Genomic DNA, 24,493 nt, shown 5'->3' with positions numbered 1-24,493 from the left:
TAAAAGGCAAATCCTAACAAATTGTACTTAGATGTAATGTTTTCTTGTACAGTATGTTAATAAGACAAAAACCAAATGAGTAATTTAACCTCAATATCCAGGTTGATTAATTTGTGTTACACACTAACTCAACGTGGACTCTGCAACTCTATTCAGCCTATACCATTCTCAGTTCCAAAATGTTATATTGTATATGTTTCCTTTCCTACTCTCTACCTGGAATTTCTTCAAGGAAGGGAGGAAGGAAGCATGCATGCATATTCAAAGTATTGGAACATAGCCTCAGTCAGGTTGTGGGTCCTGTGGTTTCTTCATCCTCCAGTATCATATGAAGAAAATCTTTGTTTCCATTTGTATTATTATTTTTCTTGCACATGTTTTTGGCATTTGGGCAGTTAGTTTCTCTGTATCACTTTTAAGTTTGTCGTGTTTACACTTTTATCCGAAGCATCCTATGTTCTGTGTCACGTTTTGTCTTGTAAATCATTGTAAACGAACCCTAATAAATTATCACACTTTTAAATGTACATAAGAAATGTAGAAATGTGATGAATCTGATGTTTTCCGGTCAGGTGAACTACATGTCATGTATTTTACACAGATCTGTTGAAATTGAGCAGCTCACCTCATTATTTTGTTCATTATGGGCATATTATGTAAAGTTACAATTAAACATTTTGATGCTTCTTCATACTGTAATTTAGAAATGTCTCCTTTGTATTTTGTTGCCACTCAATTCTCAAGCTTTATTGATTTGATGCACCGGATGTCAATATGATTTATTTACAAGCATTGAGTACTTAAAAGATACTGACATCGGACACCTTGAAAGATCCGCCTAAAGGATGTCTTGGTTTGATCGCTCAGTTGTAGAATGTGTGTTGATTTTGATATGTAATGTGTCTTATGTGACTTATTACACTGTCAAGACTAGGGGCTCTATTCAATCTGTATCGCTAAAGCATTACATATTGCGCAATAGAAATGTAAAGGTAATTTACGATTGAGCCGACATATGCAGCGTTTACTGTGAATGCAGTCCCCGCTAACACGGGAACATTGCCTTTAATTTTAAATCACGCTGTAATGTTGAATTTTCGTGATACAGATTGAATAGAGCCCTAGTTATATTTCCTCATAAACACTTTAATTGAATGTCTAATGTTTGTATACTTGAATAGTCAGAGAATTGTGAAGACATTTCGATAGGGCATGGGGAGTGTAGATCTTAAAAGATTTGTGCTAGGTTCTAATTTAACACTCCACCATCCAATGATACATGAAAGGGCTGCATACTGTCGATACTCATGCTGTCTTCTCCATTAGTAAAGAGAGATAAGTGGTGCACTTTCCTGCCATTTTAAATACAACTGTTTTTTAAAAGACTGTCTGTGTTGGAGTAAACCAAAAAATGTTATCGCTAATTTACTACATGGGGCTTATTTGATCTAATTTAAGTTTTGTAATGGTTAAGTTGTTAAGAATGCACTGATGGGGGGCGCTAGAGAGCGTGCTATGGAGTAGACGTGCATTGCTAGAGCTCCGCTCAATTTTGAAACAAATTAATATTTATCTTAACCTCTCACAACCTATAACTTCAAACAAATATGACAAAGGGAAAAGGCAACAAAAAAGGGGGCGCTAAACAAGATAATTGGAATGAGATAGACAACGAACCAATTTCAACGTCGCCGACCCACGAGGAGCTAGCTGAAGAGGCTAGCTTCCAAGAGTTCCCCACAGATCCTACTCAAAGTGACATACTGGCTGCCATAAACGCACTAAGCAAGAAGGTAGACACAAGGTTGGCTGATATCTCAAAGAGTATTGGGACTTTGGCCGAAACTGTGAAGGCAACTAAGGGAAGGGTGCACGAGGTTGAGCAGACGACAATCGATCACGAGGCCAGGCTACAGGACATAGAGAAACAGTGCGCAACGTTCAAAAATGACAACAAAACCCTGAAGGCCCGACTGGAAATGCTCGAGTCGCATTCAAGACGCCAGAACATCCGAATATGTGGGATCCAGGAGGACACTGAGAAAGGGAAACCCACTGAATTTGTCTCGGAGCTGATACCGGCATTGCTGGGGAGTGAACACTTCAAACGGCCATCCTGATCGACCGCGCACACAGAGCACAGGCAACGAAGCCGGCCAAGGGCGGGCCACCAAGGCCATTCATCGTAAGGCTGCACTATCCCCACACCAGGGATCTTATCCTCAAGCTGGCTAGTCAAAAGTTCCCCCTTAACTACAACGGAGCCAGGGTGTCTCTCTACCCAGATCTTACCTTGGAGGTGAGGAACCAACGGAAAGAGTATGATGAGGTACGCAACAAATGCAGGGCGGCCAACATCCGATATGGATTCCTCTTCCCAGCCCGGTTTAAGGTGACAGTCGAGGGATCAACACGTACGTTTGACAACGCAAAAGAGGCCGATCTGTTCTTGACAAGCAAGCTCCCCGGCTGAGGATACAGAACGGCTGTGCCAGCAGGCTAAATGGCCAAATACAGGCCAGGAATGTGTGTGAATTGAATTTCCGGCCTATGTCTTTTCGATCAGAAGATCAGAAATTGGGACTTATATGATAGGTGAGATGTTGTGGCTAATATAGCATTGTTTGGCATGTCATGTTTTAGCGCCACTCACCCCCTAACATGAGAGTTAAGTTAAGTGTTATTTAATATTAGTTTATATGCGGAGCATCTATAGAAGACGAGTTAGTTCAAGCTTTATGTCTAGACACCCTAACGTTTGTGTGTTAGCCAAGGAGTGCTTCGTTTGGGGAAGTCACTCAGTAAAGGGACGGGAGGGGGATGGGGTCTGTGTTTTATGTTCACGTTTATTAGTACAGGTGGCATGACAAGCTCCCGCACGGCGGGACGTTTTTCTTCTGGGTTTTGTATGACAGCAGCAATTTGCTTTAAAATAAGAAATGCCACATAGTGACCGAGCACAGAGTAGACCAGGTGGAATAAAGATAGTCAGCTGGAACTGTAATGGATTAGGGCATGTCGTGAAACGAGCTAAGGTTTTTTCTCATCTTAAATCACTGGGTGCTGACATAGTGCTTCTTCAAGAAACTCATATTAAACGCACCGCGCAGGCCAAGCTACGAGTCGGCTGGATCGGTCAGATATACCAGTCTAACTTTGATGCAAAAGCGAGAGGGGTAGCAATCCTGATAAGGAAAAACATTCCTTTTGTTTACTCAACCTCGATTTCAGATCCTAATGGTCGGTATATTATTGTGGCTGGTACACTGAATTCAAAACCAATAACCTTGGTCAATTTATATGGACCCAACTTCGATGATCCATTATTTTTTCAAAGGGTATTTAAGGCCATACCAAATATCTCGGATACAAGTGTTATTGTTGGAGGTGACTTTAACTGTACGTTAGACCCTCTTTTAGATAAACAGCTATCAAGGTCACTTCAACAATCAAATGCCAGTGTCTGTCTAAATACATTGATGACAAACCTTAACATTGTCGATATTTGGAGACTGACGCACCCAACAGACAGGGATTATTCTTTCTTTTCATCAGTTCATAAATCATATTCCAGAATTGACTATTTTTTGTTGGACTCCAAACTAATTTCAGCAGCTGAGTCGGTTACCTATCACCCCATTCTAATTACGGACCACTCTCCTCTGTCCATGGTGCTGAAACTCGACAATATGTCGACAGGTCGGCGACCGTGGCGCTTAGACGCATACCTGTTGAAAGATGAGGCTTTTTGTCAGTATTTGAAGGAGCAGATTGCCTTTTTCCTCAGTACTAACGACACGGGGGATGTTGACGACTCCACCCTTTGGGAATCTCTAAAGGCTGTGATTAGAGGTTACATTATTTCTTATACATCAGAGAGGAAGAAACGTGCCAATACTAGGCTGAGAGAAATTGAAAGAGAGTTAGGGGAACAGGAGAACGTTTTTAGGACAAATTCCTCGTATACAGTCCTTGAGAAGATCACAAAGTTAAAGTATGAATACAATACCATCCTTTCGAAACGGGTGGGCTCTTTACTTGCTAGAACGCAACAAAGTTATTTTGAACTGGGGGACAAACCACATAAATTATTAGCAAGACAGCTAAGGCATGTACAAGCATCTAGAGCTATTCACAAAATAAAAGACAAGAAGGGTAAAATAGTAACAGATCCGCAGGACATTAATAAATGCTTTGCACAGTTTTACTCAGAGCTATACCAATCAAAATGCGATGCTACTGATCCACAAACTATGGAGCGCTTTCTCGCTGATTGTGAACTTCCTAAACTAGACAGGGGGCAGCTGCCGCACTCGATGCAGGGATAACCTTAGATGAAATTAACACAGCGATAGCACAATTTCCAAACAGCAAGGCCCCTGGGCCCGATGGATATGTAATAGAATTCTACAAGAAGTACTGTGCTAGTCTATCTCCACTTATGCTGCGAATGTTTCAACAATCCAAAGAAAATACCAAACTCCCGCAAACACTGTATGAGGCTACAATAGCCCTGATCTTGAAAAAAGATAGAGATTCCATGGAGATGTCGTCGTATCGCCCCGTGTCGTTACTCCCCCATAGAAAACAAGGTGTTGACAAAGATATTGGCAAACCGATTAAAAAAATATATTTCCGACATCATACACCCTGACCAGACAGGTTTCATCCCGGGCCGACATATATACTACAATTTGAGACGCCTTTTCAACGTAATGTATCATGATCATAAAGTTGAGGCAGTGGTAATAGCTCTTGATGCAGAGAAGGCGTTCGATCAGATTGAGTGGAAGTATATGATGTCGGTTCTGGAGCATTTCGGATTTGGAAAGGAATTTATTAATTGGATAAGAATTATTTATGCACACCCAATGGCGTCCGTGGTGACCAATCAGGAAATGTCGCAGTCATTCCGCCTGTTCAAGGGGTGCCGACAGGGGTGCCCTATTTCGCCTGCTCTCTTCGCTATAGCCATGGAACCCCTTGCTACGCGCATTCGGGCATGTGCCGATATAGCTTCTGTTAAAATAAAAGACACACAGCACAAAATTTCCCTATATGCAGACGATGTTCTTTTGTTTTTGTCCAAGCCTAAAACTTCTATTCCACCATTACTTAACTTGATAGACACATTCGGCTCCTTCTCTGGCTACAAGATAAACTGGTAAAAAAGTGAGTTGATGCCAATATCACGGCCTGTGGATATGCAATTTCTGCAATCTACCCCGTTTAGAACAGTGAGGGACAAGTTCACAAGCCTTGGCATTGTAGTGACAAGAGACCTTGACCAGCTATTGAAAGTGAATTGGGACATGAAAATATATCAGCTTAAACAAAATATAGATTTCTGGAAAACTCTGCCTATTTCCTTGGTTGGTCGTATAAACGCTATTAAAATGGTTGTCCTACCCAGGTTTCTTTACCTCTTCCAATGTCTACCCAATTTCATACCACAAAGCTATTTTAAGAAACTGGATTCAATAGTAACTCCATTTTTATGGGATAACAAGGCAGCCAGAATTGCAAAGAAGCATTTATGCAAGTACAAGATAGAGGGGGCTTTGGCCTTCCTCACTTCAAACTGTATTATTGGGCTGCTAATCTGAACATTGTGTCTTTCTGGAGGGAAAGTTTACCTGAGATGAGACGGAAGGATATGCCTTCATGGCTTTTGATTGAGCAGGCCTCCTGTCAACGTTCCTCACTCCCTGCACTTGTTAATAGCCCATCATATGTGAAAAAAGCCACTTATGACTCTAACCCAGTCATTGGTCATACTCTTAGGATCTGGAAACAGATTAGGGATTTTCTTAACATACCCACTGTTTACATAGACAGCCCGATTAGCCTGAATCATGCTTTCCACCCTGCATTGGATGATGTGGTGTTTTCACAGTGGAGGGAGAAGGGGCTCACAACAATTGGTAATCTATACATAGATGGTCAGTTAGCTTCATTTCAACAACTACAGGCAAAGTTCAACATGCCAACAACAAATTTTTTTAGATACCTCCAAATCAGGAATTTCTTAAGGACACACATCCCACAGTATGGCATGAAGCCAAATAGTCCTACATTAGATAGCTTGATCCTTGTCAAACCCCACTCAAAAGGGTCGGTCTCTAGACTGTATGATGTGCTACAGGCCCACATAGAGGTATCCACAGACACCATTAAAAGGGCTTGGGAACAAGAACTTGGTTCAGAAATCTCAAATGAGGACTGGATAGAAGCTCTCAGGAATATAAACCACAGTTCAGTGAATGCCAGACACAACCTTGTACAGTTTAAGGTGATACACAGGTTACACTACTCAAAAGTAAAACTGCATAAAATATTCCCGGACACCTCACCACTGTGTGAGAGGTGCAAGCAGGAGGAGGGGACGTTGTCCCACTTATTCTGGACATGCCCTAAATTACATGCTTACTGGGCTCTCATTTTTGATTACTTATCTAAGGCCTTTGATAGAGTTCTAGCCCCAGACCCATTGATCGCTCTGTTTGGTACAGTTGATGGGAATAACCAGGAGGGGAAAGCTGTCTCTCTTTGTACTCTATTAGCCAAAAGGCTCATATTGCAATTTTGGAAATTGGAGACTGTACCTACCTTTGAAATGTGGTTACGGGATTTAGGGAATGTAATCCATATGGAAAAGATTCGATACAACACCTCCAATAGAAGTCCATTGTTTTACAAAATATGGCAGCCGATACTGGATAAATGGTCTAGTCCCGCTTCATAACTGGGCTGACGATCTGCTGCTACTCTGTGCTGTACTCCACTCAATATTTATTTTTGGCTGAACTACACTGCTTGTAATGACTATATGCTGTCTTCTTATACATGTACCACCTAATAGGATTTTGTTTTATTTTGTGTATGTGTGAGTTAACTTTTGTTTTGTCCTCTAAACTGGCCATCCCATCCAACAGTACAATGAATGTCATTGTTTGTATTGCTGTCTTTTTTTACTTTATTTTTATTGGAAAATAATAAACATATTATAAAAAAAAAAAAAAAGAATGCACTGATATGTGGACGCATATTTTGGCAAACTTTGAAAAGAACGACTATATCGGAGCCTGTTGTCATAGAGATAGATAGAGAACTCATCATAGCTATAACCAGTTTTAGCATGGACATTGCCATTGAGGGCTTCCACCTTTTTAAAGTAGTCAACTGGGTGGGGATTCCTGGGAGCAATCAGCCAATGAAGAATAAGAGAATTGACTACTTTAAAATGGAGATGCCCATGATGAGTCCTCTATCTATCTCTATGTCCTGTTGTTCACACGCGTATCTGCCCTCTCATTTGCTAGAATGGACCCACCTGATCTCGCTTTCCATCTTTGAGGACATGTATTTCCATTGTTAGAGCGTTCACTTGAATATGTTGTCAATATAATAGGCAATCTTTGCCTAAGCCCACCCGCTGTTTCTCAGAGGGCACTGATTGGAGCAGCCATTTTTTGTCTATTCCAGCCACCCAGTTATTGAGACAGTCACACACGCATATGCATTTCTACTGTGAATATGCTGTAGCTTTGACATACAGTATGCCACGCTTAGCTACTATTATGTTTGAAGTATGTCCCCTACTGTAGCATCTCCTAATGTACTCTCACATTCACACCATTTAATTCCTCCCATCACATTCTCCCTCTTAATGGACCCTGACCGGCCGGCCACACTCATCTCATTGTGAAGACTCAGGGTCAACCCGACCCACGTTCACATGATTGATGCCACTTCCAGACCTCAATCTTTATGCCATTATGTTCCAATTGCGGTGGGTCATTTCCACTTCTAATGGTAAATGACTGAGCAGGGCCGGCCGTCTTACAAAGCACATGGTTGTCCCCTGGACCCTCACACCCACAGCCCCGAAGCCTGAGAAGAATGGTTATTCTATCCCATCTGACCCTGACCACTGTCAATAGTGCTCTTCACCACAACAAAAGGAGGCCTTCTCCTCACATTGGACCAAGAACAAAGAGAAAAGGAAAAAATTAACTATAGTGACAGAAATTAGTATCTGATGAGATAGGAAAGATGGTAGGAATGATGGGAAAGTATGGTTCTTTGGCCTGTGTCAGAGGGGGACTTCTATGTCACAACTTTCCTGGTACAAGACTCTCCCAGTGAGTAGTGTTCCTGGTTCATGCCAATCGAATGGGTTTAATCTGAATCAATTAGTTATACATTTTCTCATACGACCTACCATGCATTAATGTGGAATTACAAGTTCATTTGTGACCCAGGATCATTTAGATCAGTATATCTTTACAATATCATAATTTGAAGGGGCATACAGTACGATTGTAAACTAGCCTCATAATTACTGTAAGTCGCTCTGGATAAGAGCGTCTGCTAAATGACTAAAATGTAAAATGTAAAATAATTACATAGGGATTACAAAACAGTGGAATAATTATAGCATAAACATTTATTAGTATTCATAATCCATTTTTCCATATGACATAAACTGCCCGTGGGGGTTTTCAGTGAGCTACAGTGCCTTCAGAAAGTATTCATACCCCTTGACTTATTCCACATTTTGTTGTGTTACAGCCTGATTAAATTTGATTAAATTGTTTTTCTCACTCACCCATCTACACACAATACCCCATAATGACAAAGTGAAAACAAGTTTTTAGATATGTTTGCAAATGTATTGAAAATTAAATACAGAAATATCTCATTTACATTAGTATTCACACCCCTGAGTCAGTGTTAAAATCACCTTAGGCAGTGATTACAACTGTGAGTCTTTCTGGGTAAGTCTAAGAGTTTTGCACACCTGGATTGTACAATATTTGCAGATTATTCTTTTTTAAATTCTTCAATCTCTGTCAAGTTGATTGTTGATCATTTCTAGACAGCCATTTTCAAGTCTTGCCATAGATTTTCAAGCCGATTTAAGTCAAAACTGTTACTAGGCTACTCAGGAACATTCAATGTCATCTTGGTAAGCAACGCCAGTGTAGATTTGGCCTTGTGTTTTAGGTTATTGTTCTACTGAAAGGTGAATTTGTCTTGCAGTGTCTGTTGGAAAGCAGACTGAAACATGTTTTCCTCTAGGATTTTGCCTATGCTTAGTTCTATTCCGTTTCTTTTTTATCCCCCCAAAAAACCCTTAGTCCTTGCCGATGACAAGTGTACCTATAACATGATGCAGCCACCACCATAATTGAAAATATAAAGAGTGGTACTCAGTAATGTGCTGTGTTGGATTTGCCCCAAACATAACGCTTTGTATTCAGGGCATAAAGTTAATTTCTTTGCCACATTTTTTGGTTTGACTTTAGTCCCTTGTTGCAAACAGGATGCATACGTCGGAATATTTTTTATTCTCTACAGGCTTCCTTCTTTTCACTCTGTCATTTAGGTTAGTATTGTGGATTCACTACAATGTTGTTGCTCCATCCCCAGTTTTCTTCTATCACAGTCATTAAACTCTGTAACTGTTTTAATGTCACCATAGGACTCATGATGAAATCCCTGAACGATTTCCTTCCTCTCCGGAAACTGAGTTAGGAACAACGCCTGTATCTTTGTATTGACTGGGTGTGTTGATACACCATCCAAAGTGTAATTAATAATTTCATCATGCTCAAAGGGTATTCAGCATTTTTTTTTTACCCATCTACCAATAGGTGCCCTTCTTTGCAAGGCATTGGAAAACCTCTGTGGTGTTTGTGGTTGAATCTGTGTTTAAAATTCACTGCTCGACTGAAGGACCTTACAGATAATTGAATGTGTGGGGTACAGAGATGAGGTAGTCGTTCACAAATCAAACACTATTATTGCACACAGAGTGAATCCATGCAATTTATTATGTGACTTGTTAAGCAAATGTTTACTCCTGAACTTATTTAGGCTTGCCATAACAAAGAGGTTAAATACTTGTTGACAAAGACATTTCAGCTTTTCATTTTCTATTAATTTGTGAAAAATGTCCAAAAATGTCTGATTCCACTTTGACATTATGGGGTATTGTGTGTAGGCCAATGACAAAAAATCTAAATTGTATCCATTTTAAATTCAAGCTGTAACACAACTAAATGTGGGAAAAGTAAAGGGGTGTAAATACACTATATACAAAAGTATGTGGACACCCTTTAAAATTAGTGGATTCGGCTACTTCAGCCACACCCGTTGCTGACAGGTGTATAACATTTAGCACACAGCCATTCAATCTCCATAGACAAACAATGGCAGTAGAATGGCCTTACTGAAGAGCTCAGTGACTTTCAACATGGCACCTTCATAGGATGCCACCTTTCCAACAAGTCAGTTCGTCATATTTCTGCCCTGCTAGAGCTGCCCCGGTCAACTGTAAGTGCTGTTATTGTGAAGTGTAAACGTCTAGTAGCAACAACAGCTCAGCCGTGAAGTGGTAGGCCACAAGCTCACAGAGCGTGACCTCTGAGTGCTGAATCGCGTAGTGTGTAAATATCGTCTGTCCTCGGTTGCAACACTCACTACCGAGTTCCAAACTGCCTCTGGAAGCAACGTCAGCACAATAACTGTTCGTCGGGAGCTTTGTGAAATGGGTTTCCATGGCCGAGCTCTTGCACACAAGCCTAAGATCACCGTGCACAATGCCAAGCATCGGCTGGAGTGCTGTAAAGCTTGCCGCCATTGGACTCTGGAGCAGTGGAAACGCGTTCCCTGGAGTGATGAATCACGCTTCACCATCTGGCAGTCTGACGGACGAATATGGGTTTGGCAGATGCCAGGAGAACGCTACCTGTCCCAATGCATAGTGCCAACTGTAAAGTTTGGTAGAGGTGGAAAAATGGTCTGGGGCTGTTTTTTATGGTTCGGGCTAGGCCCCTTAGTTCCAGTGAAGGGAAATCTTTACGCAACAGCATACAATGACATTCTAGACGATTCTGTGCAAATAACTTTGTGGCAACAGCTTGGCGAAGGCCCTTTCCTGTTTCAGCATGACAATGCCACTGTGCACAAAGCGAGGTCCATACAGAAATGGTTTGTCGAGATCAGTGTGGAAGAACTTGCCTGGCCTGCACAGAGCCCTGACCTCAACCCAATCGAACACCTTTGGGATGGATGAATTGGAACGCCGACTGCGAGCCAGGCCTAATCGCCCAACATCAGTGCCCGACCTCACTAACGCTCTTGTGGCTGAATGGAAGCAAGTCTCTGCATACTTTTGGTCATGTAGTGCACATTCTGAAGGCACTGTACAGCAACCCCCATGTGACATGTTTATTAATAGATGTGAATTAATGCCTGTGTAAAGTGACTTGAAATGTTTACATCTTTTCAGTTTTTACAACCTATTAAGTAGTTTCAGAAATGAATTGCAGACTGTACAGTTGTGGATATGAACATTAATCTGCAGACGATGCTTAAAACCTGTTTTCCCCTTCTATTTCACAGACTAAATATAATACCAGCACTTTTTTAGATTAGACATGTTCTATGCAACGCCAGCTTCAGAGGGGTTGGGTTAAATGCGGAAGACACATTTCAGTTGAATGCATTCAGTTGTACAACTGACTAGGTACCCCCTTTCCTTTCCCTTTCTACAACATTTGTTTCAATAGGACTTCCTTGAGAAGCCAGCTCATCGAGTTCACCAAGTTCCTCCTTAGACCAGTCTTATACAATATTATTTTGTTAGACCATCTTAGCCTTGATAATTGCCTGAAAAATGTTTTCAGGTACTTCAGTTTATAGTCCACTGTTTTCTTGAAGTGCAGTTAACAGTCATTTACATAACCAAGGTTCCTTTAGGTCAATATGTATAGAAGCCTCCTCTTGGTCTGCGTCAATTAACCTAACGTAGCAGGCGTAAAAGAAACGCCTGAAACTAGATGCCCTACATACTGGTCTTGACGAGAAGGAAACAAACTGTCTGGGGAGGTTCTCTTCCACACTGTTCAACCAATCCAGTAAATGTGGAGGAGGAGTTAAGATGGCATGTCACCTTATTAACGTCCAAAAGCAGAAGTTACGTCACCGGCTCTCTTTCCATTACGGCAGAGGCTAGTGTCAATAGACTAATTCTTAATTAGCACATCTCCAATGAGAAATGCAGTTTTACTCTCACTATCAAACATTGTATTCCCTACATTTAGTAGAACTAATGTTCAGTATCTTTATTTTACTGTTCCCCTTTTTGCTGGAGGGCTTTAATTTCAAGGTTGTGCATTGCATTTGTTTGACATTAATACCATTTTTTCTGTTTGTCTGAAAAGGCATTATCCTCCTTTAGCCCATGCCATTTCCATCTATTTGTCCCTCTTTACAGTATATGATTGGAAATATTGTGCGTGTGCATGATGGGAGCCCAAGTTACATAACATTGGTGTTATTCTTTGGAACACATTCCATTCAACCTCAGCTGATACATATTATTCTCGGAAATCCAGAATTAAAATCGTGCAAAATTGCGTCAGATGCTCGATAAATGTTACGTGCGTCTGTCCACTAGAGATTATGGTATGTTGTTTTGCCTACTGTAAGAGGACTGGATGAATATAAAAGCCACATATCAACCAAGCACTTTAACTTAATTGTAAGAGCTGATTCTTGTCACAAAACCAGCATGAACATCTTCAGTGCTTCCTTTCAACATCCCTCTGACAGTCCCATTTCAATGTGTTTGTCACAGCTGCTGCTGCATTCTGTCAAAATCTGTATAACACGTTCTAACATATTGTCTCAGATTTCTGTCCATTAAGAAAATTACTGCAAAAAACATACTTACATGAAGAACCAGCTGGTATTCTGTTGAAAGAACCACACCAGTGACATTTTGAGTTGATTTCAGAAAAAACTACGTAACAACATGTGATGTAATAATTGTGAGGCGTTCCCTAATCTGTGGGATTGGAAAGGTCAACGCTGTTGGCTGTCTTTCTACCCATTCCAACTAAACAACCCACTCCTAGTATGATGTCCAGAGAAAGGCCATACAGACATTAGATGCTATTTGCTGCTTTTTTCTGTGTTTCTGCATTGAAGCTTATCTGTTTTTGCGTTTCATGTTTTGTTCCTAGAGTATTTCAAGTGGGATTACCTTGAATTTGTCCAGAGGTGTTCTGAGAATGTTCCCTCTGTAAATAATCTAGGCCCAGGGCCAGGGAAATGTCAAACATTTTTAGAACTTTCTTATGTTTGATTCATGACACGAAGATAATGTTTTCCTTTGACATTGTCAGACATTTTCCCCAATGTCCTGGGAACATGGGAGCTGTTTATCTGACATGGTAAAGCCAAGGCTGATGTCCTCATCTGGAACCACTCCTCATCTCAGCATGTCATAGATAAACTGGTGTGTATCAACACGGTCAATCTTTTCAGCACAGCTCCAGATTCCGCAGCTCACACAGTTCATGCACAGATACCAGACAATGGCTACTCATGTGTCTAATTATGCAGACAGGTTCACCTTACTTGAATCAGGACTCTCTATGGCTGCGTTTACACAGGCAGCCCAGTTCTTATTTTTTTCTCCACTTATTGGTCTTTTGACCAAACACATCAGATCTTTTCACATCAGCTCTTTTTCAGAGCTGATGTGATTGGTCAAAAGACCAATTAGTGAAAAAAATATCAGAATTGGGCTGCCTGTGTAAATGCAGCCTATGTTTCTCTCTCTTACTGTCTCTGTGTATGCCTCTCTCTCTCTCTCTCTCTCTTGCTCTCTCTCTCTGTCTCTCTCTTGCTCTCTCTCTCTCTTGCTCTCTCTCTCTCTCTCTCTCTCTCTCTCTCGCTCTCTCTCTCTCTCTCTCTCTCTCTCTCTCTCTCTCTCTCTCTCTCTCTCTCTCTCTCTCTCTCTCTCTCTCTCTCTCTCTCTCTCTCTCTCTCTCTCTCTCTCTCTCTCTCTCTCTCTCTCTCTCTCTCTCTCTCTCATACAGCCAGCAAAACAGGGTTATAACAGGCCACAAAACAATCCCCTAATAAATAAAAAAACAACCTCACTGTTGGATGAGTCAACATTTTAATTATCATTTTATACAATAGATTGTATATTTTCACAAGCTAAAAAGTAACGTGGATAGCTGAGTGATTCTTTGTTTCCAATCATTATAAACATTGCAGTTAGTTTTCTTCAAGTTAAACAACCAATGTGATGCAGATGAATACAAATACTCTTGGGGTATTTTATGTCTTCACCTGCCCCTGCTCGTTATCCTCCCTCACCCACAGATTCCAACACATCTCTGTGAAATATCAGCAATCCAACTGCAGATACCAATGCGTTTAACCACCCAGCTGCCTCGGACCCCATAGATCAAATGATAGTCTATATCCTTTATTGCATTTCCTATCACCCATGCGATATTTTGAACTTTAACCTATGTGTACGGTCCTATATGCTCCTTACTTGTGCCGGATGTACCAGTTTAATAAATTAAGGCCAAAATAGTAAAAGATAGAAAAATATCAAGGTATTTACCAAAAAACAATATCATATTTAGGCAACAGCATAAATGGAACTATGGTAGAATATTTGTTTGCTCAGGAAATACAATAGGAGAGCTACATTGATATCTTCATTTATATTAGTTCCTTCATACGTATTGGGGAAAATACGTAGCTTGTTGTGAAACAAAAATGCCATTGTTTAATTTGATGCATTTTATAGGGAATCTGAATCTCATAAAATTAGTAGAATATTTGTTTGCTCAGGAAATACAATAGGAGAGCTACGTTGATATCTTCATTTTCATTAGTTAATTTATACGTATTGGGGCAAATACGAAGCTTGTTGTAAAACAAAAATGCTATTGTTTAATTTGATGTATTTTATAGGGAATCTGAATCTGATAAAATTGCTCACAATGTTCCTGAACAGAAGATATAATCAGACATTTCTAGTCCAATTACTGTTTCAATCAAGTACATACATATATCATTTTTATTATTATTATTAATGCCCAGTAAATAACATGTCATATACATTATTTTTTGAAAAGCCACACGAGCCCAAGCAGCATGTCATAAATGCTTTAAAATGTCCAAAGGCTAAAGTAATTTGCTGCACATGCCACATGTAAGTGTGAGGTGACTGTGTGTTGGGTGGTCCACATGAGCAAATTATTACTTCAAATGTATCTTTTTACTTGCACATTTCATTTGAGAGTTAAATATGATTATGTTACAAGGTTGATATTTTCTCAGCGATTCTCAGGAAACATACAAAATGCTACAATATACATACAAGAGTCACATGTTCTGCGTCAGCTGGACTCAGATGCTAATCGTATATTATTTATAAGTCTTCGCTCCAATAAGTTTGACAGTTTTATTGTGAAGGCAATATGACAATACACTGAGCAGAAGTATGCTAGTCTGTTGAATGATTGTGTGTAATTACAGTGTACACAATAAAGCATTGATTATGAGAATCAATCTCTCGTGAGCTGATACAATTCTTAAAGTCATCATCTGTATGGCTGTTGCCAAGAGCACCACAGCTCTTTACGATGCTTACAGAGCAGTTAGAGTACAGTGCTCACAAACTCATTCAGGTAGGAATGTATTATCTGTCTACCAGAAACCCTACATCCATTCCCCCTTTTCATCCAGTATAGAGAAAATACAGTTGAAGTCGGAAGTTTACATACACCTTAGCCAAATACATTTAAACTCAGTTTTTCACAATTCTTGACATTTATTCCTTGCAAAAATTCCCTGTCTTAGGTCAGTTAGGATCACCACTTTATTTTAAGAATGTGAAATGTGAGAATGATTTATTTCAGCTTTTATTTCTTTCATCACATTCCCAGTTGGTCAGAAGTTTACATACACTCAATTTGCATTTGGTAGCATTGCCTTTAAATTGTTTAACTTGGGTCAAACGTTTCGGGTAGCCTTCCACAAGCTTCCCACAATAAGTTGGGTGAATTTTGGCCCATTCCTCCTGACAGAGCTGGTGTAACTGAGTCAGGGTTGTAGGCCTCCTTGCTCGCACACGCTTTTTCAATTCTGCCCACAAATGTTCTATACAATTGAGGTCAGGGCTTTGTGATGGCCACTCCAATACCTTGAGTTTGTTGTCCTTAAGCCATTTTGCCACAACTTTGGAAGTATGCTTGGGGTCATTGTTCATTTGGAAGACCCATTTGCAACCAAGCTTTAACTTCCTGACTGATGTCTTGAGATGTTGCTTCAATATATCCACATCATTTTCCTTCCTCATGATGCCATCTATTTTGTGAAGTGCACCAGTCCCTCCTGCAGCAAAGCACCCCCACAGCATGATGCTGCCACCCCCGTGCTTCACGGTTGGGATGGCCCCCCGTGGGGCGGCGCATAATTGGCCCAGCGTCGTCCAGGGTAGGGGAGGGAATGGCCGACAGGGATGTAGAGCATGGCGTTTGCAACGCCAGGGTTGTGGGTTCATTTCCCATGGGGGGCCAGTATGAAAAATAAAATAATGTATGCACTCACTAACTGTAAGTCGCTCTGGATAAGAGCATCTGCTAAATGACTAAAATGTAATGTAAAAATGTGTTCTTCGGCTTGCAAGCAACCCCCTTTTTCCTCCAAACATAACAATGGTCATTATGGCCAAACAGTTCTATTTTTGTTTCATCAGACCAGAGGACATTTCTCCAAAAAGTAAGATTTTTTATGGCGGTTTTGGAGCAGTGGCTTCTTCCTTGCTGAGCGACCTTTCAGGTTATGTCGATATAGGACTCGTTTTACTGTGGATATAGATACTTTTGTACCTGTTTCCTCCAGCATCTTCACAAGGTCCTTTGCTGTTGTTATGGGATTGATTTGCACTTTTCGCACCAAAGTATGTTCATCTCTAGGAGACAGAACGCGTCTCCTTCCTGAGCAGTATGACGGCTGCGTGGTCCCATGGTGTTTATACTTGCGTACTATTGTTTGTACAGATGAACGTGGTACCTTCAGGCATTTGGAAATTGCTCCCAAGGATGAACCAGACTTGTGGAGGTCTACATTTTATTTTCTGAGGTCTTGGCTAATTTCTTTTGATTTTCCCATGATGTCAAGCAAAGAGGCACTGAGTTTGAAGGTAGGCATTGAAATACATCCACAGGTAATTAGTGGAGTGGTTGAAAAACGAGTTTTAATGACTCCAACCTAAGTGTATGTAAACTTCCGACTTCAACTGTATGTCAGACTGCTTTGAAAGACCAAAAGAATGTCAAATTCCACAATGTACAATCACCATATCACCCAAACCTTCAGTCAAATAGCTTAATGTACATGTTAGGGAGAAACCAGCCTTTACATGTGGGTGTGAGTGTGTACTGTATGTGTGTGCTGGTCTTTGCGCATGTGCTTTTTGCATGCGTGCGTTGCCTGAGCTACAATGTTTAAATGAGCTCTTAATATGTGTGTTTTGCTGCAGCGGGCTGAGTTGGTGACACAAACGTGGCACCCAACAGAATAAGGAGTTCTGTAGCCATTTTAGATCAAAGGTTCTAAAGCCAAGACTTCATTGTGGTCTAGCCATCTATACTGTCTGAGCTCTGGGCCCTCATAGCTCCATCCACATCCACATCTTCAAATTCTTTCTTCTCAAATGTGAAAGGATGGCAGACACCATATCAAAACACACACGCACGCCACAGATGAGATATATTGACACCTAAAAAGCTGCCTACCTCATGTAAACCATTGCGATCAAAGTGATGGGGACTTTATGCTTCAAAGACCTCAGCCTCAACACACAAACTCACTTGGATAAAAGCGCCTGCTTAATGACAATACCATTATTAATACATTAGATCCCATGTGAAGGACTCGTACCAGGAACTGCCCAAAAGCCACCAGCCATTGTGTATTGGAATGTAGCAATGCATTTTCATGATCGCCCAGTGACCGAAATAGAAGCTTTTCCCTTCATAAAACAGAAACAAGAGAAAACAGAGCAAAACTGAGTTACACTGAGATCACTTTAGCACACTTCAACGTAATGTTTCTTTAAACTAGAATTAAAAAAGGAATCAGAGAGAAGGGAAATAAAAATACAACATGTATACTGGGAACAGAGAATATAATTTCTTCTTTATACAAATTGAGTCTGTCCATGTTTTGGAAAGGTAGCATGGCTACAAGACTGTCGCGGGGTAGAGCGCCGCCAGGGTGCAGTGTAGCAGCACGGCCAGCAGGAGCAGCAGTGAGTACAGGTGTGCCTGACATGACGGCAGCCCGGCTGAATTCCTGGAGATGGAGTTGGATATACCGGGGTCGTTGATCTGTGGGTCCTGTGGAGGGAGAGACAGAGAATTGAAGCAATTTGACAAATCATAATGATCAGTTTGTCCCTGGTTGCATCTAAAACCTGCATTTAAAGTGTCCACATTCATGATCTCTTGGGGCTACACATTTTCAATTAAAGAACGGTGACATAATCCAAATCAAATAAGAAAGTCTTAATAACACCACAAAATGTGTGATTAAATTGGCAGACTAGACTGGAAAGTTAAAAAAATAATTTTGTTTTGAGAACTAAAATGCCAGGGTGGCTCTATCATATCCATGTGCTACTTTGGAGATGAGATGAAAAGCTCTTTGACGCGCTAATGAATTGCTGTGCTGAAAAGGGGTCATCTCTTCTCAGGCTGTTTGGACCTGCCACTGCCTCCTTAAATGTCACTCCATGGAATAATGCTGCTTTATTATGTACAATGACATTTACTGAACTTTGAAAAGCACTAGATAAGCAATGCTCACATTTCAGCCCAGCAGACTACAAAGACCATGAGCATGTGTACAGAAGGGGTCGCCTTGACTTCTTTCTGTGGGTCTGTGTCATGAGGTTAGGGTCTGAGTAGTAATTACCATAGTCTTTCCTCTTAATTGAAAATCTACACTACTGTTCATACATAGTTTTACATAGATCATGACTGATTAGCTAGGACCCACTCACATTTTTCTGGTTAGGTCATATGGTCAGGAAAACCTCATGGCCTTAGTCATGATGAATTGTTAGTTGATAGTTATGGCTTAAAGTTAGATTCATATTTTTTTCTCAAACAAGGTTAATCAGGATAATCAAATTATGCTCTCCACTTACCACGCAAAGCACACCATCGATTGAGATGTTGGACTTCAGTTTCTGAGCCTGTAAAACCAAGAGTGATATGGTCAAAACCACCATACTGTGTGTAGTATGAATGTATGCGCTCGTCTAAGTGGTTGTGAACAGTGATGGACCATGGGTAGTGCTCAACATCAGTGATTTGTTGCTTTGGATAATATATATGCCATTTAGCAGGAGCTTTTGTCCAAAGTGACTTAGTCATGTGTGCATATGTTTTTCGAATGAGTGGCCCTGGGAATCAAACCCACAATCCTGGCATTGCAAGCGCCATCCTTTACCAACTGAGCCATACAGGACCATTTTCTACTGAAATACATGTCGCCGTTGGTCCTCTTACAGTATTTTGATTCAGTTGTTACAGATGACTGGAAAGTGACGGGAAAAGTCTGCACTTCCCGGACCAGGTTGTATGAGGAAACGTCTCCGGTCACAGTTAAATCTCAGTGCTTTTCCACTTCTAAATCCTTTTATTTATATGTGCCTTGAACAAGAGCAAGGCTGCTCTAGGTAATGTCGTATGATGAGGCCAGTCATCTGGTATTTGCAGGGCCTCAAGTGGACAAAGACCTTGAAGGGAAACTGCTGTTGTCAACAGTGAAACAGAAGTGAGGATCTACATGAGAGGGTTGCGTTCAGTGCCCTATGTGAGCCAGTCGCTCTCATGCTTTAAATTACTTGTCGTTTTCCATTTAGTGGGAGCTAGAGAAAACTGTGTGTGTGTGTGTTTGCCTGTGTGTGTGTTGTGGGGATGTAGGTCTGACAGTATAATATACTGAACAAAAATATAAACACAACATGCAACAATTTCAACGATTTTATTGAGTTACAGTTCATATAAGGAAATCAGTCAGTTGAAATAAATTAATTAGGCCCTAATCTATGGATTTCACATGACTGGGCAGGTGTGCTGCCATGGGTGGGCCTAGGAGGGCCTAGGCCCACCCACTGGGGAGCAAGGACCAGCCAATCAGACGGAATATTCCCCCACAAAAGGGCTTTATTACAGACAGAAATACTCCTCAGTTTCATCAGCTGTCCGGTGGCTGGTCTCAGACGATCCCGCAGGTGAAGAAGCTGGATGTGGAGGTCCTGTGCTGGCGTGGTTACACGTGGTCTGCTGTTGTGAGGCCAGTTGGATGTACTGCCAAATTCTCTAAAATGACGTTGGAGGCGGTTTATGGTAGAGAAATGAACATTCAGTTCTCTGGTAACAGCTCTGGTGGACATTCCTGCAGTCAGCATGCCAATTGCACGCTCCCTCAAAACTTTAGACATCTGTTGCATTGTGTTGTGTGACAAAACTGCACATTTTAGAGTGGCCTTTTATTGTCCCCAGCACAAGTTGCACCGGTGTAATGATCATGCTGTTTAATCAGCTTCTTGATATGCCACATCTGTCAGGTGGATGGATTATCTTGGCAAAGGAGAAATGCTCACTAACAAGGATGTAAACAAAATTGTGCACACAATTTGAGAGAAAAAAGCTTTTTGTGCATATGGAAAATTTCTGGGATCTTTTATTTCAGCTCATGAAACATGGGAAGAAAGCTTTATATGTTGCGTTTATATTTTGTTCAGTATAAATGAAATTGGAGGCTGGTTTATGGCACTACAAGTATTACCCCCAGAGACATGGGGAATATGGTACAGGGCAGGCATGATAATGTAATAATTCAGCGAGTCTGGACTATTTGTATTGCTGGTTAATGTAAGCTATCTAGCTAACTAACTTAGCTAGTTAGCTAACTAGCACATTGGCTAGCTTGTTTCCGTTAGTTTTCTTGTCATGAATGAAGCAGGTAGAGTAGTTACCTTGTGGTATGGTTATGTGAAATGACAATATATTTCTTGCAATGTCCACACAATTTTGATTTTATGCATTGACAGTTTGGAGTGGATCACACTCCAACGCCAGGGTTGTGGGTTCGTTTCCCACGGGGGAGCCAGTATGAAAATGTATGCACTCACCTACTGTAAGTCGCTCTGGATAAGAGCGTCTGCTAAATGACTAAAATGTAAATGTAATGTAAATGTTTATGTGGAGTAATATGTACTTTGTGAAGAAAACACATTACGACCAACCAACTGGGCAAATCAAGTTAGACTGATAACTAGTCCTGATCAGTGTAATGTGGGAATGTAGAAGATAGTGTGAGGGTGTGTGGATTTGGCTCTAGTGGGAGCTGGATGGGACACAGCAGAGGGAAATTAGAGATGTTTGTCAATGCCCACTGAATGGAATCCAGAGCTGTCCCACAATTAATTTCTCTCCCGCTTGCCTAAACCATCAGTCAGCTTGACTGGGCATGCGGTTATTGTTTCATATATCACCATGCATTATCTACGGGATTTCATGGGGAATGGAGGAGAATCAGACCTGCATCCTTTATGAGTACATGCATATGTATGTGTAGGGTGTTGAATACCAATAACCTGTAACCAGATTACAAGTAAAAAATGTTCTATTACAATTTATGTAGTTCTGTCGTTGAGCTGTTCTTGTCTATTAATGTTCTGTACTATGTCATGTTTCATGTTTTGTGTGGATCCCAGGAAGAGTAGCTGCTGCTTTGGGGATCGTAATAAAATACCAAATACCGTAAATACAACCTGACCATGACGTTACAAAAGACGTCTTTATAACCAGTTTCACCCACTGATGATGTTGATGCAGAAATGCTGTTTGAATTTGTTTGATACAGACTTGTCTAAGGGCAGCTAAGCAATTTTTGTTTGAGTGAACTATTCATAAGTAAAATTGAATCACCTCTGGGGTTCACAGTGAATAATCTGTTTTGCTGCTCTTAACTGTCAGGCCCAGGTTGGGGAGCGTTACAGGCCCTGCTGGGCTCAGCAGCAACACAACAGACTCTCCTTGCTATTGTTCCTGGTGCTGAGATACGCTGGGAGTCATCTGACTTTGTTGAATCTCTGACGTGGGACAAAAGGCATTTCTGCCTGCGCCACTTTCAATCCACACAAAGAGAGGCAAATCGCTCTCACCGGATACAAGACAAAGAGAATCCTTCCTAATTCAGTTTGAAGCTTACGGTCACAAAGAAAAAATACTTCCTGGCAGTTTGAGGAATACACAGTAGAACTAAATTTGATTTGCGAAAATTAACAAAATGAAAGATAAAAAAGCACATATTTCAAGCTGTTTACGTATAGAGCTCCTTACATGGGAAGTTACAAAGTTGTCTTTTGGCTAGAAGTCTAGTGGGGTCCTGAGTCATTGGTTTTGCACAGTGCTACAGCTGTCTGCCAGTGCCAGCATAGAGGGTTTGTAATCGATGAGGAGAGAGGAGTGACTGTTCTGACAGGCCCGTCCCCTGAGTATGTGATTAGAAAGAGCTTGTCTGCCTCAGACAGCCGTTCCTGCTCAACACAAGCTTCAGAGCAAACAGGGCTAATACAGGAACACACACTCTCATTAACTTCAGCTTGACACGCCACGTGTACAGCGCCAACAGCACTAACTCGCCAATACACCAGCCTCATTATCAGCTTAGTGTGTGTGTGTGTGTAGTGTGTGTTTGTGTGTTTGCGGTGTGTGTGATGTGAGACAAATAAAGGTTTGCTAAACCATACAATAGTTTTGCATGCGCATGTGTGTGGGAAGGATGATTGCCTCCTGTACTTGTATGTTGTGTGATGTGTGTGTCCTTGCAAAGTGAGCGCTTTCATCTGATTAGAGAATGTGTGTATCTAAGACAGGACCCTGGACGGACATAATACTGTGAGCATCCCAAATCTGAACATTAGTGTCAGTTACATCACATTGCTGATATACAACTGGATTTGCTTTGTTGAAGCCTTTTGTATTTTGAACAGAAAGACAACAATTCACATTGATCGAGTTACAATCTTAGATGTTCATCTTAATAACCATCAACCATCCTAACAGTGAGCTCTGATACAGCACCAGTCTCTGTCCCCTGATGTAAATGTAAGATCCATCTCCAGCAGGTCATCTACGCCAGGAGACACCCTGTCATCATCACAGAGATAACTCCCGCTCCACCCCTGGGCCTGCACACTATTTATCTCCCATCCAGATCAATCTGGGTAATATATCCTAATCTGTCCTATTAGCATATGAATGCCCTTTCAAATGGTGCAGGCAGAGCAGCCAGGGATGCAGGACCTCATCAGGCGAGGGGTCGGCTGGCTGGCGGTCAGGCTGGCGGTCATCCGTGTTAATGGGAGCTGGGTGGCAGTAGGTGACATTTAGATCAGACCACACGTCACCCTGTCGGTGACACCACCGTGCCTTTATTACAGAGGTGAATGAAGCCTGCACACTGGTGTGTGATTCTCTAGGGCGCTAGAGTGTGTGTATGCTGTGTGTGTGATGGAGTATATCTAGTGTGTCTGCTATTGGAGTGAGTGTTTGAGCTGCAGTGTGTAGCAGGATGTGCTGACTGACTGAAGGACAGTGTCTAGCTATGAGAATGACTCCACTCAGTGTCTTGCTACACCACTAATAGGCCAGGATAACAACTCAATATATGTGCCTCAGACTCCTAATAAACTGTTAGTCCTTTACAAGTTAATGCAGGCTCTGCTGAAAAAAAGCAGTATCGGGTCTCAAAAGTACTACCCAGCTAGCACATAATGTTCTTAGAACCAGATGTTTCTCAGAGCAGGGTGAGAGCGTGGTTGTCCTGTGGTTATTTTGCATGCAACCTTCCCAGAACTTTCTGGGAATGGTGCAGGATAGTTGCTTGGCTCAGCACATTTAAGGAACTTGACAAAATAACTTTATTTTCTTGGTATTTCATTATTTTATTAATGTTCTTGGAATGTTCTCCAACTGGTTTGACATTGGGAATGTTGTCAAATAGTTCAGAGAACATTAAGAAACAACTTTCTTCTGTGGAAATGTCAGTACTTCAGCATAACCACCCATTCGGGACGCACTGTTTCAGTTTCAATTACTCAATATTTTGAATTAAAAAAACGGATGACTGTAACTAAGGCTGGGAATGTCAATACAATCAAATTATCTAGGGCAATGATCACAAGTCAGTCATAATGTGGCTAATAGGCTAGCGGACATGTGTCAAACAAGCCCTGCGGCCGAATATGACACACACAAATGAGTATAAATGAGTCAACAGTTGAGTCATCTACTTGAAATTACCATGCTCGCATCGGTGACTCAACCTCAATTGTGCTGCTTTCCTGGGTCCCATTTACAGCGCGCAGTGGAGGGAAAGTGTACAGACACATGCCACAGTCCTAGCTAGGCTACTAAAATGTTACAGTCTGGCTTCGGTTTTTAAAGCTTGACAATGAATAACCCCCCCAAAAACCTGCAACAAAACACAATGCAAAGGAGAAACATGTAGGCCTATTACAGCAACATTTGAGCAGTAGCCTAGGCTATTCAACTACAATACATAATATGTAAAAATGCTA

At 41.2% G+C, this 24,493-nt stretch overlaps 1 protein-coding gene across 2 annotated transcripts in view; it reads right to left on the bottom strand.

The window, feature by feature from the left end:
* Positions 1-17,065: 17,065 nt before the first annotated feature.
* The window catches only part of gfra1a (gdnf family receptor alpha 1a), a 109,962-nt gene continuing 102,534 nt past the window's right edge, over positions 17,066-24,493 (bottom strand). For both annotated transcript variants that reach the window (XM_041883222.1, XM_041883232.1), the window contains 2 exons: positions 19,043-19,090; positions 17,066-18,230 (listed from right to left, as the gene is read on the bottom strand). In XM_041883222.1, the coding sequence (XP_041739156.1) occupies positions 18,075-18,230; positions 19,043-19,090 (204 nt within the window). In that variant the 3' untranslated portion in view covers positions 17,066-18,074. The remainder of the gene's footprint in view (positions 18,231-19,042; positions 19,091-24,493) is intronic.

Source organism: Coregonus clupeaformis, chromosome 1 (genome assembly GCF_020615455.1).
Source record: "Coregonus clupeaformis isolate EN_2021a chromosome 1, ASM2061545v1, whole genome shotgun sequence".
NCBI classification, from domain to species: domain Eukaryota; kingdom Metazoa; phylum Chordata; class Actinopteri; order Salmoniformes; family Salmonidae; genus Coregonus; species Coregonus clupeaformis.
The sequence above is the reverse complement of the archived record's forward strand: the minus strand, read 5'-3'. Positions and strand labels throughout refer to the sequence as shown.